This window comes from Aquarana catesbeiana, linkage group LG02, assembly GCF_042186555.1.
Source record: "Aquarana catesbeiana isolate 2022-GZ linkage group LG02, ASM4218655v1, whole genome shotgun sequence".
In the NCBI taxonomy this organism is placed as follows: Eukaryota; Metazoa; Chordata; class Amphibia; order Anura; family Ranidae; genus Aquarana; species Aquarana catesbeiana.
The window spans coordinates 772,554,352-772,578,341 of NC_133325.1; the positions used below are offsets into that span (position 1 = coordinate 772,554,352).

General features: G+C 44.7%; 2 protein-coding genes across 2 annotated transcripts in view; both read right to left on the minus strand.

The window, feature by feature from the left end:
• LOC141130120 (cell surface glycoprotein CD200 receptor 1-B-like) overlaps nucleotides 1-4,578 on the minus strand; it is a 39,255-nt gene extending 34,677 nt beyond the window's left edge. Inside the window, exons 1-2 of the mRNA XM_073618074.1 lie at nucleotides 4,527-4,578; nucleotides 3,252-3,551 (exon numbers count right to left, since the gene is read on the minus strand). Of these exons, the coding sequence (XP_073474175.1) occupies nucleotides 3,252-3,551; nucleotides 4,527-4,578 (352 nt within the window). The remainder of the gene's footprint in view (nucleotides 1-3,251; nucleotides 3,552-4,526) is intronic.
• A 14,879-nt stretch (nucleotides 4,579-19,457) lies between these two features.
• The window catches only part of LOC141130121 (cell surface glycoprotein CD200 receptor 1-B-like), a 43,685-nt gene continuing 39,152 nt past the window's right edge, over nucleotides 19,458-23,990 (minus strand). The window contains exon 5 of the mRNA XM_073618075.1: nucleotides 19,458-19,664. Within this exon, the coding sequence (XP_073474176.1) occupies nucleotides 19,550-19,664 (115 nt within the window). The 3' untranslated portion in view covers nucleotides 19,458-19,549. The remainder of the gene's footprint in view (nucleotides 19,665-23,990) is intronic.

Genomic DNA, 23,990 nt, shown 5'->3' on the forward strand with positions numbered 1-23,990 from the left:
TCCAAGTGCTTATGCTGGTGCCACCCTGCTCACACCTGCTCAGCACAGCAGACCCATGACAGGTAGACGGGCGCTGGGAACTTCAGGTGCTGCCTCCACACTAACTTTCACCAGCTCTCACGGCCCCTACACCTCCTCCTCTCTCCCTGATGAAAGGCAGATGATGGGGACAAAACAAGACATCAACAAAATGGCCCTTTTTACACGGGACAGACTCTGCTTTGCTTAGCAGGGGATCTGTCTGCTGATCCCCTGTTGAGCAGAGCTGGAGGATAACAGGTCCGTGTCCCCTCTGCTTATGCAGAGCAGACACAGACACAGCCCACTTTGCTCTATGGGTAGTTGGATATAAACCTGTCCGTTTACACCCGACTGGCGTCTGTCCTGATCCGCCCAGCAGAGGGTGTCTGTCCGCCCCACCAGTTTGTTTTTGGCGGATTGGAGGGCTCAGAGCCCTCTTTCATCATAGTTCCCCCTTACAGCATAAAGGGGAACTCTGCATATTCTGATGAAAGTAGTCATTCAGACAGGCACTGATTTCTGTCCTCCATGCAGAGCTTCTGTCTGCTGTGTGTCAATCCATCTTGGAGCTGCGTGCAGGCAGCCCATAGAAGTGGATGCAGACGCAGCAGCTGCTTTCAGATCTGTGAATCTGCTCCTGCCCCCATGCAGTTTTGTCTGTGGGGACACTGTGTCTGCAAACATTTCTGTAGGCTGCCTGCACGCAGTTCCAAGGTGGATGTATATACAGCAGCTCAGTATGGAGGACTCATCTGAATGAGCCCTAAGGGGGAACTCTGCGGACTCTTATTTATGGTTGGAACTCTTCAGAGTATGATGTAAGGGGGAACTCTGTGGACTCTGATGTAAAGGGGGCTCTGGGACCCTTGTTTGTAAGGTGGGAATGTTGGGGACTTTGATGTAAAGGGGAACTCTGATGTACAGTGCCTTGAAAAATTATTCATACCCTTTGACATTTTCCACATTTTGTCATGTTACAACCAAAAATGTAAATGTATTTTATTGGGTTTTTTCTGTAATAGACCAACACAAAGTGGCACATAATTGTGAAGTGGAAGGAAAATGATAACTGGTTTTCAAAATGTTTTACAAATAAATATGTGAAAAGTGGAATGGAAAGCGTATGGCAACTGCAAACCAACCAAGACATGGTCATCCACTTAAACTGACCGGGCGGGCAAGGAGAGCATTAATCAGAGAAGCAGCCAAGAGGCCCATGGTAACTCTGGAGGAGCTGCAGAGATCCACAGCTCAGGTGGGAGAATCTGTCCACAGGACAACTATTACTCGTGCTCTCCACAAATCTGGCCTTTATGGAAAAGTGGTAGAAAGAACGCCATTGTTTCAGTTTGCAAGAAGCCATGTGGGGGACACAGCAAACATGTGGAAGAAGGTGCTCTGGTCAGATGAGACCAATATTTAACGTTTTGGCCTACAAGCAAAACGCTATGTATTAGAAAAACTAATACTGCACATCCTCCTGAACACACCATCCCCACCGTGAAACATGGTGCTGGAAGCATAATGTTTTGGGGATGCTTTTCTTCACCAGGGATAGGGAAGCTGGTCAGAGTTGATGGGAAGATGGATGGAGCTAAATACAGGGCAATCTTAGAAGAAAACCTGTTATGCCCCATACACACGATCGGACATTCCGACAACAAAATCCATGGATTTTTTCCGACGTATGTTGGCTCAAACTTGGCTTGCATACACAAATGTTATCGGAAATTCCGAACATCAAGAACGCGGTGACGTACAACATGTATGACGAGCCGAGAAAAATGAAGTTCAATAGCCCGTGTGGCTCTTCTGCTTGCTTCCGAGCATGCGTGGAACTTTGTGCGTTGGAATTGTGTATACACGATCTGAATTTAAGACAACGGATTTTGTTGTCGGAAAATTTGAGATCCAAATCTCAAATTTTGTGTAACAAATATTCCGATGGAGCCTACAAACGGTTGGAATATCGGACAACAAGCTCCCATCAAACATTTTTCGTCCTCCGCCCCAGTCTGCAAAAGACTTGAGACTGGGGCGGAGGTTCATCTTCCAGCAGGACAATGACCCTAAACATACAGCCAAAGCTACAATGGAATGGTTTAGATCAAAGCATATTCATGTGTTAGAATGGCCCAGTCAAAGTCCAGACCTAAATCCAATTGAGAATCTGTGGCAAGACTTGAAAATTGCTGTTCACAGACATTCTCCATCCAATCTGACAGAGCTTAAAGTAGAATGGGCAAAAATGTCACTCTCTAGATGTGCAAAACTGGTAGAGAGATCCCCAAAAAGACTTGCAGCTGTAATTGCAGTGAAAGGGGGTTCTACAAAGTATTGACTCAGGGGGGCGCTATACAAATGTACCCCACACTTTTCACATATTTATTTGTAAAAAATGTTGAAAACTATTTAACATTTTCCTTCCACTTAACTTTCCTTCCACTTGCCACTTTGTGTTGGTCTATCACATAAAATCCCAATTAAATACATTTCCGTTTTTGGTAGTAACAAGACAAAATGTGGAAAATGTCAAGGGGTATGAATACTTTTTCAAGGCACTGTAAGGGGGGCTCTGGGAACCTTGATTGTAAGGAAAGAATGCAGGGGAATTCTTTTGTAAGGAGCGACTTCTGGGGACTTTGATTTGGGGAAAAATCTGTGCACTCTGATGTAAGGGAAGGGCACTAACGTATAAAGAGACGTCAATTTTGGGGGAACTCTGTGCACTCTGATGTAAGGGAAGGGCACTAACGTATAAAGAGACATCGATTTTGGGGGAACTCTGTGGATTCTAATGTGTAAAGGAGGAAAACTGGAGACTCTGAGGTGAGAGGTGACTCTGGGGACATTGATGTAAGGAGGGAATCTGGGCAACCTGATGTATAGAGTAATGGTGTGGACTTTGATGCAAAGGGGGGGGGGCTCTGACGTAAGAAGGGATTGTGATGTGCAAATAAAATGTATGCCATATGGGGGTTGGGGGTTGCATTGAGGGGGTGGCAGGAGGATGGTGGGAAGGGCATCAAAATGCACCTTCGCCTAAGTAGACAAAAATCATTGCACTGGCCCTGCACCTCGTCCATTCAGAAAATGTTTTGCACAATAACTATACTTTATTAGGATGATTATATTTCTGGTTTGTGATATGCATATATACAATATGGTAGAAAGCGTAGTGCTAAATCTGAACTGACCTTCTCACTGTGGTGAAATCAGATATTACTCACCTAATACTTGTAAAATAGTTGTACTGATGAAAGTCCCCCGATTACATGAAATCGCACAGGTATAATTTCCTCCATCAGATATCTGGGTGTTCTGGATGGTCAGTGTTATATTGGTAAGTGTCATTCTTGTACTGCAGTTGTTGTATATCTGGGGTCCTCTTTTGGCAAGGTCAGCATATGAGAAGAAACACAAAGAATTATTAATATGATGGATCTTCCATATAACTCCCACTATATTATTTCCAGGATCCTCTCCACATTGTAGAACTGTAGAATTGTCTTTTCTCCCCACCACAACATCTGGAATCAGAAGAATCAAAATTAGTTTTTTGTTAGCATGCTGTTTATTGACCTTGAAAGTCATGCATTATGTATTATCTCTCTCTCTTTACAATTAGGCATGTCGATTTTGGTCTAATATTTATATACAGTACATATACAGAGTCTTTTTAGAAGACAGTGCTGGAACCTTATCTGAGATTAAAATGTGGATTGTCATTCTCAGTCTGGAAATGCTAATTGCCTGGCTGTCATGCTCACCCTTTTCTATATTTTCAGTTACTGACTCGTAACAAAATTATATATGATCACTTCTGACTTTCCTTGCGTTCCTGCTCCAGGACTACTTATATTTCAAATGCACCCCCCCCCCCCCCCAAAAAAAAAATGGTTGATCCTGCCAGAAACATGGAGGCACCCTGTGTCTTGTACACTCAAGCAGTCAAATAAGCCCTCTCAGTTCTTATCTTAGTCTACAAAATCACCTCCCCCTAAGTGTGATATAATACACACTTGCTCATTGCTTAGTCTGACATATGCTATAGAGGAGGGGAGGTGCCTAACTGTCATGGGTTTTGCACTTATGAATATGGTTTGCTGAATTCATGTTTTTAGGGGAATTGTTACCCCAAAACTTCTGAATGGATTTGTCATAAATGCATTTTTTTAAACAAAATAAGATTACGTAGGTGTATTACTCTGGCAGAAGGATTCAACACCCTAAAAGTCCCAAGGTTTCTATATAACATTTTTTTTCTATGCAATTAGGGGACGTGGTGTTGATTAATACAGCTGGAAACATTTATATGACATTTCCTCTTACTTCCTGTTATGTCTCTGGGACAGGAAGTGAAGGGAAACACTTTTTTTACTTCATCCAAAGCTAAAAATAAAACTTTTGGTTTTACATACACTTTAAATACATACTCTGTTTTTTATAGCAGTAACCTCCCTGCCCCCACCCTCCTCTCCTCACCCCCAATATAAAGCTCTCACCTGCGGAGGATACATCCCGGTATAGAAGCAGCAGGACAGCCAGAAGATACATTGTCTGCAGATGAGATGATGACACTGAAAAAGAGAAATGTGCTATGACAATGTCACCGATACTCACAGCTATTAACAGAATCACACATCCTGTATGTCTAATGGCGTTCTTGGAAATTACATATTGTGGCCAAACAGTGGTCACTAGCAAATCCCATCAAGAAAACTCTACAAATTAAATTTGATAAAATATTTTTGTGTTACACTAATGCCCTGTACACACGCTCGGATTTTCCGATGGAAAATGTGTGATAGGACCTTGTTGTCGGAAATTCCGACCGTGTGTAGGCTCCATCACACATTTTCCATAGGAATTTCCGACACACAAAGTTTGAGAGCAGGCTATAACATTTTCAGACAACAAAATCCGTTGTCGGAAATTCCAATCGTGTGTACACAAATCCAAAGCACAAAGTGCAACGCATGATCAGAATAAATTAAGAGAGGAAAGCTATTGGCTACTGCCCTGTTTATAGTCCCGACGTACGTCTATTACGTCACCGCATTCAGAACGATTGGATTTTCCGACAACTTTGTGTGACCGTGTGTATGCAAGACAAGTTTGAGCCAACATCCGTCAGAAAAAATCCATGGATTTTGTTGTCGGAATGTCCGAACAATGTCCGACCGTGTGTACAGGGCATAAGGGGTGTAATTATACAAAAAAATTGCAGGGCTATTTATCCTTCAAAACCACCTGTAGATTTGTTGTGTGTAAATGAGGGAAAAAATCAAATGTTGCAAGGATATTTTCTTGTCTGATTGAATGCTATTAATTCATAAAAGATAGAGTGAATCAGAAAAATACAGCATCATGGCCACTAGATGGAGCTGGTGATCCTAGGAAATGAATACCTATTTACTATTGTCATCAGCTCCATCTGTTGAACAAAATTTGATATTTGCCATGGTGAGAGATGAGCTAATCTCTCTGCTGTCCTGCCTCACCTCCAGCAGTGTAGCGTCTAGACATGTGCATTCGTTTTCGTCCGAATGCATTTTCGTCTGAATTTCAGGTATTTTCGTTATCGTTTTAACAAACGATAACGAAAGCGCAGAATACGAAAACCGAAAGATCCGACATAAACAAATGCTTTATTTTTGTTTTTGTTGCGACAACAGTTCGATATAGATAGGAGATTCGACGTGACGCTGACAATAACAATCTGTGTCTATCGAACCTGTGATCGAATGTGCCTAACCTTAACTCTATAGTCCATCCATAGTAGTCCAAGATTATTCTAAAAGATTTGACATAGAGAGAAAAGATTCGACATAGAGAGAAAAGATCGCTGCTGGAATTGGGTGGGGGAAGTAAAATAAAAATGATGATGATGAATGTTATTGGCCGATTGTAACCAAAGAGGAGAGGCAGTAAAATAGCTAGAACCACACACGTACAGCCAACTTACTTTCAGTTATGATTTTCTAGCAGAGAGAGACACACACACTGAATCATTTCAGAAGACAGTCAATCTTAGCTGGTCCGTTTGTCACTTTGTCAGAGAACCTGAATTATTTATCAATTGAGCATAAGCACTGCAGCAGAACAATAGTGAAGCAAGCTACAGATCAACTTAACTTTTGCACAATAATCTGCTGCTATTGTGTTAGTGTTGTGAACTTGATAGATAGAGATTAGGGATGAGCTTCGAGTTCAAAACGAACTCATGTTCGACTCGAACATCGGCTGTTCGCCGTTCGCCGAGCAGCGAACAGTTTGGGGTGTTCGCGGCAAATTCGAAAGCCGCGGAACACCCTTTAAAAGTCTATGGGAGAAATCAAAAGTGCTAATTTTAAAGGCTTATATGCAAGTTATTGTCATAAAAAGTGTTTGGGGACCTGGGTCCTGCCCCAGGGGACAAGGATCAATGCAAAAAAAAGTTTTAAAACGGCCGTTTTTTCGGGAGCAGTGATTTTAATAATGCTTAAAGTGAAACAATAAAAGTGTAATACTCCTTTAAATTTCGTACCAGGGGGGTGTCTATAGTATGCCTGTAAAGTGGCGCATGTTTTCCGTGTTTAGAACAGTCTGACAGCAAAATGACATTTCAAAGGAAAAAAAGTCATTTAAAAGTACTCGCGGCTGTTAATGAATTGCCGGTCCGACAATACACATAAAAGTTCATTGATAAAAACGGCATGGGAATTCCCCACAGGGGAACCCTGAACCACAATTTTAAAAAAAAATTACGTAGGGGGTCCCCCTAAATTCCATAACAGGCCCTTCAGGTCTGGTATGGATATGAAGGGGAACCCCGGCCAAAATTTTCATCAAAATCTATACCAGACCCTTCAGGTCTGGTATGGATTTTAAGGGGAACCCCGCGCCAAAATTTTTTAAAAAATGGCATGGGGTCCCCCTAAAAATCCATACCAGACCCATATCCGAGCACGCAACCTGGCAGGGCACAGGAAAAGAGGGTGGATGAGAGAGCACTCCCCCTTCTGAACGGTACCAGGCCACATGGCCTCAACATTGGGAGGGTGCTTTGGGGTAGCCCCCCAAAACACCTTGTCCCCATGTTGATGGGGCGAAGGGCTTCACAAGGGCTTCATCCGGTGGTTGTGGGGGTCTGCGGGCGGGGGGCTTATCGGAATCTGGAAGCCCCCTTTAACAAGGGGACCCCCAATGCTTCTTCTTTCTTCTATCTTCTCTCTTCCTTCAGTTTCTTCCTCCATCTTCTTCTTTTTCTGGTTCTTCTGGTTCTTCCTCCGGTGTTCTCGTCCTGCATCTTTATCCGCGGCGTCTTCTTATCTTCTTCTCCTCCAGCCACTCCGCATCCATGATGGCATGGAGGGAAGATCCCGCTGTGTGACGCTTCTGCTCTTTTGACGGTTCTTAAATAAAGGGGGGGCCCCCCATTATTTAAGAACCGTCAGAAGAGGAGAAGTGTCACACAGCAGAAGCCTCCCTCCATGCCATCATGGATGCGGAGAGGCCCGAGGAGAAGAAGATAAGAAGACGCCGCGGATGAAGATGCAGGACGAGAACACCGGAGGAAGAACCAGAAGAACCAGAAGAATAAGAAGATGGAGGAAGAAACCGAAGGAAGAGAGAAGATAGAAGAAAGAAGAAGCATTTAAATAAAGGAATTGTCAAAAACTGTCTCTTGTCATTTTTAACATTTTTGACAGTATTTTTGTGAAATGGTAGGGGTACTTTTGTACCCCCTTACCATTTCACACAGGGGGGAGGGCCAGGATCTGGGGGTCCCCTTGTTAAAGGGGGCTTCCAGATTCCGATAAGCCCCCCGCCTGCAGACCCCCACAACCACCGGCCAAGGGTTGTGGGGATGAGGCCCTTGTCCCCATCAACATGAGGGCAAGGTGTTTTGGGGGGCTACCCCAAAGCACCCTCCCAATGTTAAGGGCATGTGGCCTGGTATGGTTCAGAAAGGGGGGCCGCTCTCTCGTCCCCCTCTCTTTTCCTGCGGCCTGCCAGGTTGCGTGCTTGGATAAGGGTCTGGTATGGATTTTTAGGGGGACCCTACGCCTTTTTTTTTAAATTTTGGTGCGGGGTTCCCCTTAAAATCCATACTAGACCTGAAGGGTCTGGTATAGATTTTGAGGGGGACCCCACGCCATTTTTTAAAAAAAATTTTGGCCGGGGTTCCCCTTAATATCCATACCAGACCTGAAGGGCCTGTTATGGAATTTAGGGGGACCCCCTACGTAATTTTTTCCTCCCAATCTGGGCAGCAAGGTAGACTCACTAACCAAGAATAGGCAACGTGTCTACATGCCCATGGTGTATGTGTGGGGTCATTATCCTCCCTTTCTCCCTGGTGCCTCATTCTATATCAAAGCCAATATTCAGATGAAGAGCAAGCAGCCACTACACCAATAATCCACTACCTTCCCTAGCTAACTACACCCAGTTTTGGGAAGATAACCACCCTGAATGGGAACCCCAAGTCTACACCCTACCTACAGGCAGCCTTGCTCTATGGGAGAGAGCCGTACTGTGCACAACTTGCATTTAAATTGGCATTCTGCCCAAGAGCATGGAACTAACACTCACCCCTTAGCCACCCATTGCAAACATGGTTAACACTTTAACCACCCCTACAGGTTAGAGACACCAACTCCCCGGGGAACAGCAATGTAGGGACTGGACAGCAATACCCTGTCACCTCACTCCCAGTGACATACAAGCAGGTTGCTACTGGATACAGGTTTACTCAGTACACCAACCTGTAATTACATGCTTTTACTCCTTCAGAGGCGTCTATGTCTCTCACCCGTGACTTCCTAGGCTAGGTCCCTAGGTACTCTGTGCTGCAGGGCCACTCCCAGAAATGTAGGCTCCGGGTGCTATTGAAGGGGCCAAGCTTAACACCTCTTCACCACCAGAGTAGCCAACACCCTTCTCAAGTCACCATTACCCTGGATAGTTGGCTGCCACAATAACATAGTTATCCCTAGTTTCAGCAATATGGCCATCACTAGACAGCAGACCCATACTGGACTCTATGTGCAGTGTCTACTTTAACCTAAGTCCCCTTACTTACAAGCCCTGGTTCTTTGAATACGCCATGCAATATATCACTTAGGAGAAAGGGTTCAGACCCAGCAGTAACCAGAACTTTAATGAAGTAAGACAGATTTACAGGAACAGTTTTTGTAGGCAACTTCTTATGTATAATCCCATACAGAGGTGCTCTAATGCCCACAGGGTAATCAAAAATGCATAACAGCATAGTCCATTAGAAGCATAGTCCATAATCGGCAAATAGCCCATATGAGGTAGCACAGAGTCCATATGGTCCATGTTTGGCAAAGATCCTTACAAAGCTATCAGTCCATGATTTGTAGTGTTCAGGCTCCCAGTCCCTCAGGGAGCCTCAACTGGCCCCTACAGCTGGGGAGCCATCTGGCAGCATAACGGCCTACATCTTGTCAGTATTTCCAGATACTCATGGACATACACAGACAGAGAGGGACCTCAGGATTATTTCCCTGAACTGTACGGCCTGAGGAAAGAGGATTGGAGTCATCCTGTGGCCAGTATGGGATTGTTTCCCCTTCCTCCCATCTGTGAACTGTGCTGGAGATTAAACTTCTAGCCTGCATGACCTTCCATAATAGAGGGTCCAGGCTCTTTGGTAAGAGTCCATTTCTAATTGTGGTGGCGGTGTATTTACCTGGTGAAAGGATTCTGATTCATCTTGAATACAAGACTTTTCACTTCATTTAACACATGTGGAATCCATGGTCTGTTTGAGAGTTTTCTTTTTATTAGAGCAACACATTTATTGCACAGTATTTCCAGCAGCTTTCTCCTGGGGCACTGAAGGGTCCCTTTTTATGTGGATCTGTGGAAAATTGATGGGAAAATATAGCCAATCAGACCACAGCCTCTCGATAGCAGGGAGGGATATTATAACTCCTGGTGGTGAACCGGATGGGGAATATCTGGAACCGGGTACAAACATTTCTGTGATGGAGGGGCTTACAGGAGGGATCGGTAAGCACCCTGGAAATGGCTCTCTGGGAGAGAATAATAATACTACAAGGCCCAGCAGATATTACCAGCAGCCACAGAACAGGTACAGTATGTTAATTCCCAGTCTCACGAACTTATTAATGGACATGGCATACCTCAGTTAGATCTAACAGTAGATTGGGATCTTAGACACCAGCGGAGAGCACTCCCAAGAAAGAAAGATATTTAGTTACTTATAACTGTGGGTGAAGTTTCATGTAAACAGGCTGTGGAGGGACTTAGGGAGGACATTGCAGTGCTGGGGGAATAGAGTGGAAGAAGTGGAGATGGCCCAGGATAATATCAGACAAGCAGTGGCTGATATCTAGGATATGACTAAATATCATGAGAGAGTTTTGAATACCCTTATGGATCAGATGGACGATCATGAAAATACAGAACGTCGGCAGTATATACGTAAAAGGGGCTTGCCTGAAACAATACAGCCTTCTGAGCTGCCTAAAATGGCTACACACTCTTCTGGCCTGCTTTAGTAGATCTTCCAACCCTGGGTACCTATTTAGGAAACGCTGCACCACCAAATTGAGCACATGTGTCAACTTTCCCTGTCTCAGGGCGGACAGGAGGATTGTGCCATTATCACACACCACCATTCCTGGCTCCAGCTGGCCTGGCATGAACCACTTCTGGGCCTGTCCCTGCAAAGCTGCCAGAACCTCTGTTCCGGTGTGGTTCATGTCCCCTAGACACACCAGCTGAAGCACTGCATGGCATCTTTTAGCCTGACTCATTGAATAGCCCTTTGAACGCTTAGGGGGTACTTGAGGTTCATAGGACAATTCAGCAGAGGAGGGCATGGAAGAGGAGGAGGGGGTAGAGCTGTCAAATCTGGCATCATCACCATCTGTATGGAGATGTGGGGGCACAACAAGCTACAGCACTGAGCCCTGTCCTGCATCCTTCCGAGTTACAAGCAGAGTTACCCAGTGTGCTGTTAACGAAATGTATTGTCCTATGCTTGCTGGACCACGTGTCAGCAGTAACGTGGACTTTGCGGCTGACTGTCTTGCCCAACAGTACCACAACATTGCCTTCCACGCGATGGTAGAGAGATGGAATAGCCTTACGTGAAAAGAAATACTGACTGGGAACTTGCCATTGTGGTACAGCACATTCTGCAAATTCATGGAAGGGGGCAGAATCCACCAGGTGGAAAGGCAGAAGTTGTAGAGCCAGCAGCTTTGACACGTTTGCATTTAGACGCTGGGCATGTGGGTGGCAGGAACTTTTTTTTACTGCTGCAGCAGATTGGGCAGGGATATTTGCCGGCTATAGTCTACAGCTGGTGGTGTGCTGCTGGCAGATGTGCTGCAAGGACCTGGGACACCCTGCGCTATACCAACATCCCTGTCAGTGGAGGCTGCTGAGAGGTCATAAGGTATAGCAGGGACAGACTGAGGTGAGTAAAGAGGAGGGACAGAATTGTGCCCCTTTTGTGTGGCTTTTAGGTGCTCTTGCCAACGGGCTAAGTAATGGGAGGTTAAATGCTTTGTCAAGCATGTACCCTAATGGTTGGTGTTTTTGCTACGTTTGATGTGCTTGAGACAAAGTTTGCAAATAGCAACAGTGCAATTGGCTGCACATGTACTAAAAAATGCCCAGACAGCTGAGCTATGGGAAATGAATGTGATGTAATAGGGTGGCTGCTCTCTACTCTTTCATGATGGCTGCCTCGTGGGCGTTGTGCCTCACTCTCACTTTCCTCCTCTGCTCTATCTGGCACCCAAGTCGAGTCAGTGACCTCATCATCATCATCTCCTCTATCCTCATTACCACTGGAGACAACTTGGCAATAATCTGAGGGAACAACACTGACAATTTGTGTACCAGTGTTCTCCCTTCTCTATAGGCTCATGTTTCTGCCTTCCTCAACCTCAGAGTCAGAACCAACATCTAAATCAAGTAATGGCTGTGCATCGTCAAGGAGCAAGTGGCTGACACTGTGTTCAAATAACGCAGCTGACTCCTCCGTGCCTGATGCTGGGGCTATGGCAGGAATAGCTGTGGACAAGAAGGCAGGTTTTGCCACTCCGGCAGCTGAAGGGGGCTGCACACTAGTCTCTGCTTGGGTGATGCAGGATGAGGAGGATGAGGACGGTTTAGTAAGCCAGTCCACCACCTCCTCTGCATGCTGTGGCTGGATAGCACAGGCAACATCACTAAACAGAGGAAATGATGCCCTGCCTGGGGACTGAACACGTCCACCTTTGCCTGTGACACATACGCTATAAGAACATCTGCCTCTCCTTGCCTCTCCTTGCTGTCCTCCCAGACATGATGGGGGAGTGGGGGGTGCTTATGAACAAAATTTAATAAAGATGTGTAAATGTGTATGTGGATGCACTTTAATCAATGGAAAGTGGTGTTTGGTGCACTTTAATTTGAGTATTCATGACACAGACACACTCCACGGATACACGATAATATACTGCAGTATACTGCGTTAAACTTGCATTAACGCACAGAACTATATGACGTTAAACTTGCAGTAACGCAATGAAATATACTATGTTAAATGGTCACTACACTTACACTGACTGAACTATCCCTACATTCACACTAATGTAAAGATGAATGGTCGCACTACACTCACACTGAACTATCCCTAGATGCACAATAAACTGATATTCTACACCAGTGTTTGTCAACTCCAGTCCTCAAGGCGCCCCAACAGGTCATGTTTTCAGGCTTTCCATTATTTTGCACAGGTGAATGGATTAGTTTCACTGCCTTAGTAATTACCACAGACATTTCATCTGAGGGAAATCCTGAAAACATGACCTGTTGGGGCGCCTTGAGGACTGGAGTTGAGAAACACTGTTCTACACTGTCAATAGAATCAGAATGGAACACTATAACACCCTAATTGTCTAATAGCACTGAACAGAGCCCTGTTCTATCTCTTTGAAGGATATTTCCAAATAAGTGTGTACTCTCACAGGGTGACACTATGGATGCACAGGTAGAAGTGTGCCAGCGTCCTAGAAGGGTATGTAGGTACTAGAAGAACCAAGGAATGGACTTTATAGGCACACAGGTAGATTTTCTAAAAATCATAAAACTAATTTATTGAGTATAAAATTCATTAATTAATGTTTTATAACCCCCACACAACCTAGACCCCACTTTATACGATACGTAGAGCTGGTGATGTGACCAGCAGTCGGGAAATAGAAATTCCCGTAATGGTGATTCTGTTGAAAGTATGAACAGGCAGACTTGTGGGTCAGGTTGTGAGTCCGGGTATACATGAACTTTTAGTTGCTTGACATGTTGCGCGTGGGAGCACGCTTCCTCAGGAGCACATGAAATTCATGCATAAATCAGATGCGAGATAGAAGGTGTCAGGAAAAAGCTAAACGGCACGGTTTTCTGGGTCTCATCCAGAGACCACAGAATGTGTAGCAGTGCGGTACTGGTGAGTAAGGATACTATTTGGTAGCCTAGTATGGGTGTAATCTGATGGTCTGCATATAACAGCATTAGGATAAAAGCGAAATCAACACCTAGGAGAGGTAACCCCTTAAACAGGGCCAGACTGTGGACACCGTGTGTTCAGCCTGATAGCTGGTTCGCATCTGCTTTATGCATGAATTTCATGTTCACCTGAGGAAGCTTGCTCCCACACGCAATATGTCAACCCTATTGAGCATCTGTGGGGCATCCTCAAACGGGGGGTGGAGGAGCACAAGGTCTCTAACTTCCACCAGCTCCGTGATGTCATCATGGAGAAGTGGAAGAGGACTCCAGTGGCAACCTGTGAAGCTCTGGTGAACTCCATGTCAAAGAGGAACATTTTTACTTTTGTTGCCAGCGGTTTAGACATTAATGGTTGTGTTGGGTTATTTTTATGGGGACAGCAAATTTACACTGTTATGCCGCGTACACACGACCGTACTTTCCGGCAGACGTTTCAAATCTTTCCGATGGAATCAGTTCCTATTGGGAAAACTGCTCATCTGTATGCTATTCCGACGCAGCTATTGGCTACCGGCTATTGAACTTCCTTTTTCTAGTCCCGTCGTACATCATCGTGTTCTAAACGATCGTACTTTGGTGTGATCGTGTGTAGGCAAGTCCGTTTCACCGGAACTCCGTCGGAAAGACCGTCGGAGTCTATTCTGACGGAAAGTCCGGTCGTGTGTACGTGGCATAATACAAGCTGTACACTCACTACTTTACATTGTAGCAAAGTGTAATTTCTTCAGTGTTGTCACATGAAAAGATATAATAAAATATTTACAAAAATGTGAGGGGTGTACTCACTTTTGTGAGATACTGCATATGCCACTTTGTGTTGGTCTACAACATAAAATCAGAATAAAATACATTTATGTTTTTGGTTGTAACATCACAAAATGTGGAAAATTTCAAGGTGTATGAATACTTTTTCAGTGCACTGTATTTATGTATATGCAAACAGAATATACTGTATAGTATTTTTTTAATGGAAAGACTAATGACAAATCCATTTTTTTTTTATAAAGTTTTTTTTTTAATATCTCCCTTAAGCTACATATCTATATACATTTTAATTTAATTTCTGAAAATACAAAATACAATATATAGTATATTTTTTCAATGCAAAGACTAATGACAGGTGCTATCTATAAATTAGTTCCTCAGTTGTGAACAAGATTCCACAACTGGATCTTGAAAATTACAATTTTGGAAAAGCGCTATAGAAGCCGGGTGTATTATATGGCCGCATTTCTGTGTCTCCTGCCATAGGTAAGAGTTTCTTGAGAAAGGGGATTTCTACAACCCTGAAACATTGGGTTTTCTTCCTTCTCTCTATTTTCACCAGGGTCTGGCTCTGCTCTCTTTCTCATCATTCTATTCTGGGTACCGACTTCCTGTATGTAGTTCTGAACATCAGATGCTATATGAGTACTGTAAGTGGTGCTCACTTTACTGTGTACATGCTTGTATTCTTTTTTTTTATATACATTTTGATTAGGATTGCAATTATTTGTGAAGTAGATACCTTTTGCTGTATTATGCTCGATGTGATATGACATGCCTGGATATTTCTACCCATATCCTAAATACAACTTGACCAGGGTAGATCAGAGGTCACCTGCGTACCAACGTCCATCTGATTATTCTTCCTAACATGACCTTCCTACATCCCTCCCTCTGAAAGAAAACACAATACTCTGAAGTTGCGTTAAATAGCCATAACCATCTTTTATTTTAAATAACATACAAAATTGAAATAACAAAAACATAACATGACAAATCCAAACAGGTTGCAGGTCCTTGAAAGTGCCAAAAAACCATATAAAAAAACTTGTGTCTGTAGCACCAGTTAGCTAAGGTATGTCCCCACCCATAAAAGACTGCCTCCGGGACTATCCCAGCTGACCTCAGACATGTACTAGCCTACAACTACCCGATCACTATGAGCTGACCAGACCAACTATAGGCTACCATACTAAACATGATTGATTCACTGATTGCCCACCTTTTCCTAGAACAACACCAGATGTAAACCACCTTCAAGGACCCCAAACTGCCAACTTCTACTATAACCTAAATCCAGAACATCAGGAACCAATAAATAGGGTGGGAGGGAGAAACATTCACTGGATGACTTCAGATCTCCATCTGGATCCTCCCATGCTCCATCCCATCAGCCTGCTTCTTCTGACCAATCCAGTAAGTGTCACTATTTTATTTATTTCTTTATTTTTGAAAAACAATTAAAGTGGTTGAAAACCTCAGACATGAAATACCTACAACTCTGTCTCCTCCTCTACATTTCCTCGTTCTGTAGGGGTCCCCCATAACTGACATATCAGCATGGATGTCCTTAAACTAAATCTCTCTAAAACTGAGCTGATAATATTACCCCCTGCCCGTGCCCCCCTCCATGAATTTTCCATGAAGGTCAATAATGCAACCATCAATCCCTCCCTTCACGCCAAGGTACTAGGTGTAATCCTAGACTCTGACCTGTCCTTTCAGCCCCAAATCCAATCATTGTCAATGCTTGTAGACTTCACCTCAGTAACATCTCTAAAATTCTTCCCTTTTTAACAAAATAAACCAGAGGCTATCTCCTCTTATCAGCCTATCAGGAATGCTGCTGCCAGACTCATCTACCTTACCAACTGCTCAGTATCTGCTACTCCTCTCCACTAATCCCTACACTGGCTTCCGATCGCCCAGCAAATTAAATTCAAAATAGTAACAACAACAAACAAAGCCATTCACAACTCTGCCCCGAGCTACATCACCAATCTTGTTTCCAAATATCACCCAAACTGTCTTCTCTGGTCCTGTCAAGACCTCCTTCTCTCAAGCTCCCTTGTCTTCTCCTCCTATGCTCATCTCCAGGACTTCTCCAGAGCCTCTCCCATCCTTTGGAACTCTCTACCTCAATCTGTCCGCCTATTTCCTACTCTTGGTGACTTTAGGTGATCCTTGAAAGCCCATCTCTTCAGGGAAGCCTATCACACCTTCAACTAATCTTTTACCACTTCCACCAGCTCATTCCCCACAGTTACAACCTTTTGTACCACTTGCCCCACCCTATTAGATTGTAAGCTTTTATGAGCAGGGTCCTCTTAACCCTCTTGTATTTTATTGTATTGTAACTGTACTGTCTCCCTTTTATATTGTAAAGTGCTTCGTGAACTGTTGGCGCTATATAAATCCTGTATTATAATAACAATAATAATATTAATAATAATGAAATATGAACAAAGCATATCACTCTCTAGTGTGTACATGTTTTAAGACAGAGCACTAAGTGTCATTTTTGTCTGCTGCTTTGTTACTCTTGGTAATTTCCGACACATTTTCTGGACATCAAAAGAAAAATGGTGACGGGGAGGGGACTCCAGCTAATTGACAGCCTCAGCTCTGTTCCTGTGTGCTGTGTGAAGGGGAGGGGGTCCCTTCCCTTCAATCAGCTCTCACTGAGCTCTGCAAAGTGTAACTTCAGCTCTCCGCCCCCTTTTTTTGGAACTCTCAGGCAAGCTTTAAAATTCAGCACTTTGAACGGGTGTAGAGAAGAGAAGACTGCAGATAAACAGATACAACCTTTGTAGGGAGATTTGTTTAATCTCCGTGTATCACCTGAGGCCAGTCCCTTCACTGGGTATATGGAAGGGAAATACTATAGAGCTAACTCCACCTTTTGCAACATATTACATGTTACACCTGTATTTAAGGTGTAACATGTAACATGGTGCCAAGTGAACCCCCCACTCCCCTAAAAGCACCCTGTGATAATGTATAGTAAGTTCATCTCCCCCACAGCCGTTTCATTCATTTGCAGAGATGTGTAAATGCATGAACTACAAATCCCATCCCTCACCACGGCAGACTGACTTGTAGTTCTCAATGGAATAGTCCACTTGCATTTGCTCCAGTTCTCCAACAGAAAGTCCAGTACACACACACAGCCCGAGAAAAGTCTGCAGGATCCACTGCTCACTGATACTATGCTTCTTGTTAGGTTGTTATGCAAAAAAAAAAAAATAAGTGAACATTTTTTTTCCTGTAAAGTTAGGTGCATTTATTATTTATTTAAAAAAGGTGGACTTAGCATTTAACCTTTTCTTTCATAATGTAACAAATGGTCTTTAATCCGACCTGTACTTTGTTATAAATGAGCTTAAAGTCCATTAAAAATATTAAAATATTAACAGCATACACCAAAAAAGAACAGAAAAAACAACAAAAAAATTGTAATTCTGAAGTGTGATATTCACCTCCAAATCTTTTTTCAGTCTTTATATATTTGTATTTCCAGGGCTAGACTGAGACAAAAATTTGGCCCTAGACTTCATCCAGACTGACCCACTTTAATTTTGCAAACACGCAAAAACAGTGTATAAACCATACAAAATTGCTAAAAAAAAAACATAAGTAAAAACATTCCACTTTAAGTATAAACTACTTTTTTTAAAAACTCTTTATTTAGAGAAAAAGATGCACTCCAACATTACAGGTGCCTTTAGAATGACGTGTGTAAGTTATATAAAAGGTATTGGGCATAGGACAGAACATAAATCTGTTATCCAAGTTTTACAACATTTATTTTTCTGTATGAAAATGTGTTAACTGAAAATATGCTCTAACTCTGTCCTCACTCACCTCTTTTATTATTTCACTTATTCTCCTCTGTATTTTTCTTTGTAGTGCCCTGGGGTTTAGTCAGGGAGCTCCTCACCAAATTCCTTGTCAGGGGTAGCTACCATAGTTAAATTGTTAGAGATCCACTGATTTCGCCCTAAGTTTGGCCTTGTAGTACTTTTCTCTTCTACCACTAGGTGGCTGAACACTTGGTGGTACTAGATATGAGAAGGACAACTCAAGGTGCGGTTATGGGTATATGTGGTATCTTAGCCAATGGGCAGGGGTTTTCTTGAATTCCTTGGCCTGCTAGGACAGCCTATATATTTGGATGGAGTCAGGTGATCTAGGTTCTGTGCCACCCGGTCTGCCGTCTGGGTGGATGTGTGTCGTCTGCCCTGGGCTGCTAGGCCGGGGATTGGGCCTATCCCAGGGGACATCTGGCTGCCAAGGTGTGTGAGGGCCTATCCAAAATTAAGAGGGCAGCGCAAGGTTGGGACTGTGGCTTGCAGTCCAACCAAAAGTGAAGGTTTTGCCAGACGGAGAACTAGCTAGGGATCCAGCAGGGAAGCGTGGGTGACGCTTGAGGGAGATACCACTGCGAAAGGCTTGAGGAGCTCACGATATATAGAGTTAGTGAAACAGAGGGTCCGGTGAGAGACCAGGAGCTCAAGGGGCTGAAGAACTACAAGGAGAAGGTGTAATAAAGCTGAGAGAACTGTTACGATTGTATTAGGAACTTTTAAGTACTGTAGCCATAGGGGACAGCAAATCTGAATGTGCAGAAGTGGCACCTTGCTGGGGCCTTTCACTGTACGGCTGTCCTCCTTTCTGCCTTTTAAAATTGCAACTACTTAAGGGTGTCCTGGCCTCAACCCTCTTTCCCTTGCAAAATATAAAAGGACTGTTAAAAGAAATAAAACCTATTTTGCATCCAGGAAGTGTCTGGTGCCCAATTACTTTTACCACCTTTGCACCCACTATGCCTCACAAAACAGTACAGACTGATCCTGTGCTGAGCCCATAGAGACCATCTGCTGTGATATACTGTGATGAGAGAGCTGCTGGGGACTGGGTACAGTGCCACCAGAGGGCCATGTGCTTTAGGACTGAGCTGTGTGCCTTATGCCAAGGCTGCTGGCTCAACCAATAAACTGAGCTGTTGTTCCTGGGAGCTGCTATTCTATTGTTCTTTATAGCTGTTCCAGTAATGCTGCATCAGAGACTTCAGAGATACCGGAAGGAGGCCACAGACATTGTCCATCATTGAACAGTCAGGAGTGGTGAAAGGCCTCTGGTCATTTGTGCTTAATTTACTTGATCCTTTGGATTGCAAATACCCTCCAGAGTTCGACTTTAGATTCTGTCTCTATTTCTACATAGGTATTGCCTTGGACTTGTATCTGCAGTATAAAAAGAGTCCTATGACAAGACAACTGAAAATGATGAAGGCAATAATCCTCCAAAAATAATGAGTACCACCTAAAGACAAAAGAAAAGGCACAGTGAAGGTTACTGTCATTGTTTATAATCATATTTACAATCTTGTCTGGGTTGGTTATGTAAATTATCTAATAATGTTATCTAAAGAAACACATACAGTTTCCAATGCAAGGTGCAGTGACCCCTGCAGGAAGCCCTTTTCCATTGCAGCATGAATCCCTCCCCTTCTCAATTGACACCCAGGTGTCCGTTTATGAAGCAGTGAAATCTATTCACTGCTTCATTCTCCGGCATTCACAGTGAAGATCTTTCTCCTCTGTGTGCCAGTTTATGAAGCTTTATAGATCGCTTCACCTTCTGAGGAGTGAAGCAATCTGCAAACGCTTCCAACAGTGGAGAACGGCCCCTGATACTGGAATCTCGTGAGACTTTACAAGATTACAGCACCAGAAATTCACTGAAATACAGAGATGTCAGTTTATTAAGCAGTAGGGATGAGCCGAACACCCCCCGGTTCGGTTCGCACCAGAACCCGCGAACGGACCGAAAGTTCGCACGAACGTTAGAACCCCATTGACGTCTATGGGACTCGAACGTTCGAAATCAAAAGTGCTCATTTTAAAGGCTAATTTGCATGGTATTGTCCTAAAAAGGGTTTGGGGACCCGGGTCCTACCCCAGGGGACATGTATCAATGCAAAAAAAACTTTTAAAAACGGCCGTTTTTTCGGGAGCAGTGATTTTAATGATGCTTAAAGTAAAAAAAAAAAAGTGAAATATTCCTTTAAATATCGTACCTGGGGGGTGTCTATAGTATGCCTGTAAAGTGACGCGTGTTTCCCATGTTTAGAACAGTCCCTGCACCAAATGTCATTTTTAAAGGAAAAAATCTCATTTAAAACTGCTTGCGGGTTTAATGTCATGTCGGGTCATGGCAATATGGATGAAAATCAGTGAGACAAACGGCATGGGTACCCCCCAGTCCATTACCAGTCCCTTTGGGTCTTGTATGGATATTAAGGGGAACCCCGCACCCAAATTAAAATAAGGAAAGGTGTGGGGCCACCAGGCCCTATATACTCTGAACAGCAGTATACAGGCGGTGCAAACAAGACAGGGACTGTAGGTTTGTTGTTAAGTAGAATCTGTTTGTAATTTTGAACATTTTTAACGTGTTTAGCTCCAGCCAAAAAATCTTTTCTAAGCTTTTTGGAAAACATAGGGAAGGGTTATCACCCCTGTGACATTTGTTTTGCTGTCTTTCCTCCTCTTCAGAAGATTTCACCTCACTTTTTTGTCCCAATGAAAAATGTTTTTTGAAAATTTGGGTTTTTTTGTGGAACAAGGATTGGAAAGCATCAGTGGAAAGGAGAACTTGTTTTCCCATATTAACTCTTACAGGAGAGAATTTCCCTTCCTAGGGGTAGATTTCATCTCACTTCCTGTTGTCTCCTTCCGTTTGCAAGTAGGAGTCGTTTGTAAGTTAGATGTTTGAAAGTAGGGTCCTGCCCTATATACTCAGCAGAAATTTGGGCCTTAGGTGTTGCTGTGGCCACAACACTGTAAGCCCTCACAGGGCCCTGCTGTGAAATATTAGATCAAGAATTGTAATTACATGCCCCTGTTGAACAGCAGCTGAAAAATTAGGCCTTAGGCACTGGTGCTGGTGCCACAACACTGCAACCCCTCACAGACACTCTAGTTGGAACGCAGGAACGAGCCCTGCTGCAAATTATTGCTTCAAAAATTGTAATTACACGCCCCTGTTAGACAGGGGCAGAAAAATTGGGCCTTAGGCACTGGTGCTGGTGCCACAACACTGCAACCCCTCACAGACACTCTAGTTGGAACGCAGGAACGAGCCCTGCTGCAAATGATTGCTTCAAAAATTGTAATTACACGCCCCTGTTAGACAGGGGCAGAAAAATTGGGCCTTAGGCACTGGTGCTGGTGCCACAACACTGCAACCCCTCACAGACACTCTAGTTGGAACGCAGGAACGAGCCCTACTGCAAAGTATTGCATCAAAAATTGTAATTACACGCCCCTGTTAGACAGGGGCAGAAAAATTGGGCCTTAGGCACTGGTGCTGGTGCCACAACACTGCAACCCCTCACAGACACTCTAGTTGGAACGCAGGAACGAGCCCTGCTGCAAATGATTGCTTCAAAAATTGTAATTACACGCCCCTGTTAGACAGGGGCAGAAAAATTGGGCCTTAGGCACTGGTGCTGGTGCCACAACACTGCAACCCCTCACAGACACTCTAGTTGGAACGCAGGAACGAGCCCTGCTGCAAAGTATTGCATCAAAAATTGTAATTACACGCCCCTGTTAGACAGGGGCAGAAAAATTGGGCCCTAGGCACTGGTGCTGGTGCCACAACACTGCAACCCCTCACAGACACTCTAGTTGGAATGCAGGAACGAGCCCTGCTGCAAAGTATTACATCAAAAATTGTAATTACACGCCCCTGTTAAACAGGGGCTGAAAAATTGTGCCTTAGGCACTGGTGGTGGCGCCCAGAACCAAAAATGTTCTTACAAGCTATCAGCGTGATGATTGAGGAGGAAGAGGATAATTACTCAGGGATAGTCACTCAGCATCAGCATAGGCAGTCTTTGAAGGGATCTGAGATTTCAAAAAAAATTATTCGGTTACATCAGCATCAGGTGCTTGGTAGCTGGTGGTGATCCAAGACTCATTCATTTTTATGAAGGTCAGCCGATCGACCGAGTCGGTGGACAGACGCACCCTGTGATCGGTTACCACGCCTCCAGCAGCACTGAATGTGCGTTCCGAAAGAACGCTGGATGCAGGACAGGCCAGTAGCTCAATTGCATACTGTGCAAGCTCTGGCCAGTGATCCATCCTCAAGACCCAGTAACCCAGAGGATTTTCGGTGGGAAAGGTGTCCAAGTCTGATCTTGCCCCTAGGTATTCCTGCACCATGTAAAACAGACGCTGGCGATGGTTGCTGGAACCGATCATACCTTGGGGCTGCGGACCAAAAAATTGTCTGAACGCATCGGTCAGACGGCCACCTTCTCCACCGCTCCTTCTTTGACTGACCGAAGCCTCAGCAACACGTTGTCCAGAAACAGGAGTTTGTAACCTCCCAGTCTCTGGGAACGCGTTGCACAGACCTTTCTGCAAGGCCTCCCGAAGATGTTTCATCCTCTGCTCCCTCTGCGATGGCAAGATAAGGTCCGCAACCTTACCCTTGTAACGTGGATCAAGGAGGGTTGCCAGCCAGTATTGGTCCTTCTCCTTGATACCACGAATACGAGGATCCTTACGCAGGCTTTGCAGGATCAGGGAGGCCATGCAGCGTAGGTTTGCTGAGGCATTCGGTCCGGAGTCCTCTGGGTCACTAAGAACGACATGGTCCGCAGCCACCTCCTCCCAGCCACGTACAAGTCCATGTGTTTCTTGGGACTGATCCCTTAAAGACTGCTGCTGATGCTGAGTGCCAGGCTCCACCTCCATACTGACACAATCTTCCTCCTCCTCCTCTTCCTCCTCGTCCTCTTCCTGTGTGATCGGCGGGCACGCAGGAACACTGTCTGGATAAAGGGGGCCTTGAGAGCTAAGGAAGTCCTCCTCTTCCTGCCTCTGTTCTGCCTCAAGTGCCCTGTCCATTATTCCACGCAGCGTGTGCTCCAACAGGTGGACAAGGGGGACAGTGTCACTGATGCATGCACTGTCACTGCTCACCATCCTCGTGGCCTCCTCGAATGGTGACAGGACAGTGCATGCATCCCTGATCATGGCCCACTGGCGTGGGGAAAAAAAACCAAGCTCCCCTGACCCTGTCCTGGTGCCATAGTCGCACAGGTACTCATTGATGGCCCTCTGCTGCGTGTGCAGCCGCTGCAGCATGGCCAACGTTGAGTTCCACCTGGTGGGCATGTCACAGATTAGGCGGTTCTTGGGCAGGTTAAACTCCTTTTGGAGGTCCGTCAGCCGAGCACTGGCATTATATGACCGGCGGAAATGCACACAGACTTTCCTGGCCTGCCTCAGGACATCCTGTAAGCCCGGGTACCTGCCCAAGAACCGCTGCACCACCAAGTTAAGGACGTGAGCCAAACAGGGCACATGGGTCATTTGTCCCTGTCGGAGGGCAGAGAGGAGGTTGGTGCCATTGTCGCAAACCACCATTCCTGCCTTAAGTTGGCGTGGCGTCAACCACCTCTGAACCTGCCCCTGCAGAGCTGACAGAACCTCTGCCCCAGTGTGGCTCCTGTCCCCCAAGCACACCAGCTCAAGCACCGCATGGCATCTTTTGGCCTGCGTACTTGCGTAGCCCCTTGAACGCCTACGGAGCACCGCTGGTTCCGAGGAAGAGGCCATGGAGGAAGAAGAAGAGGA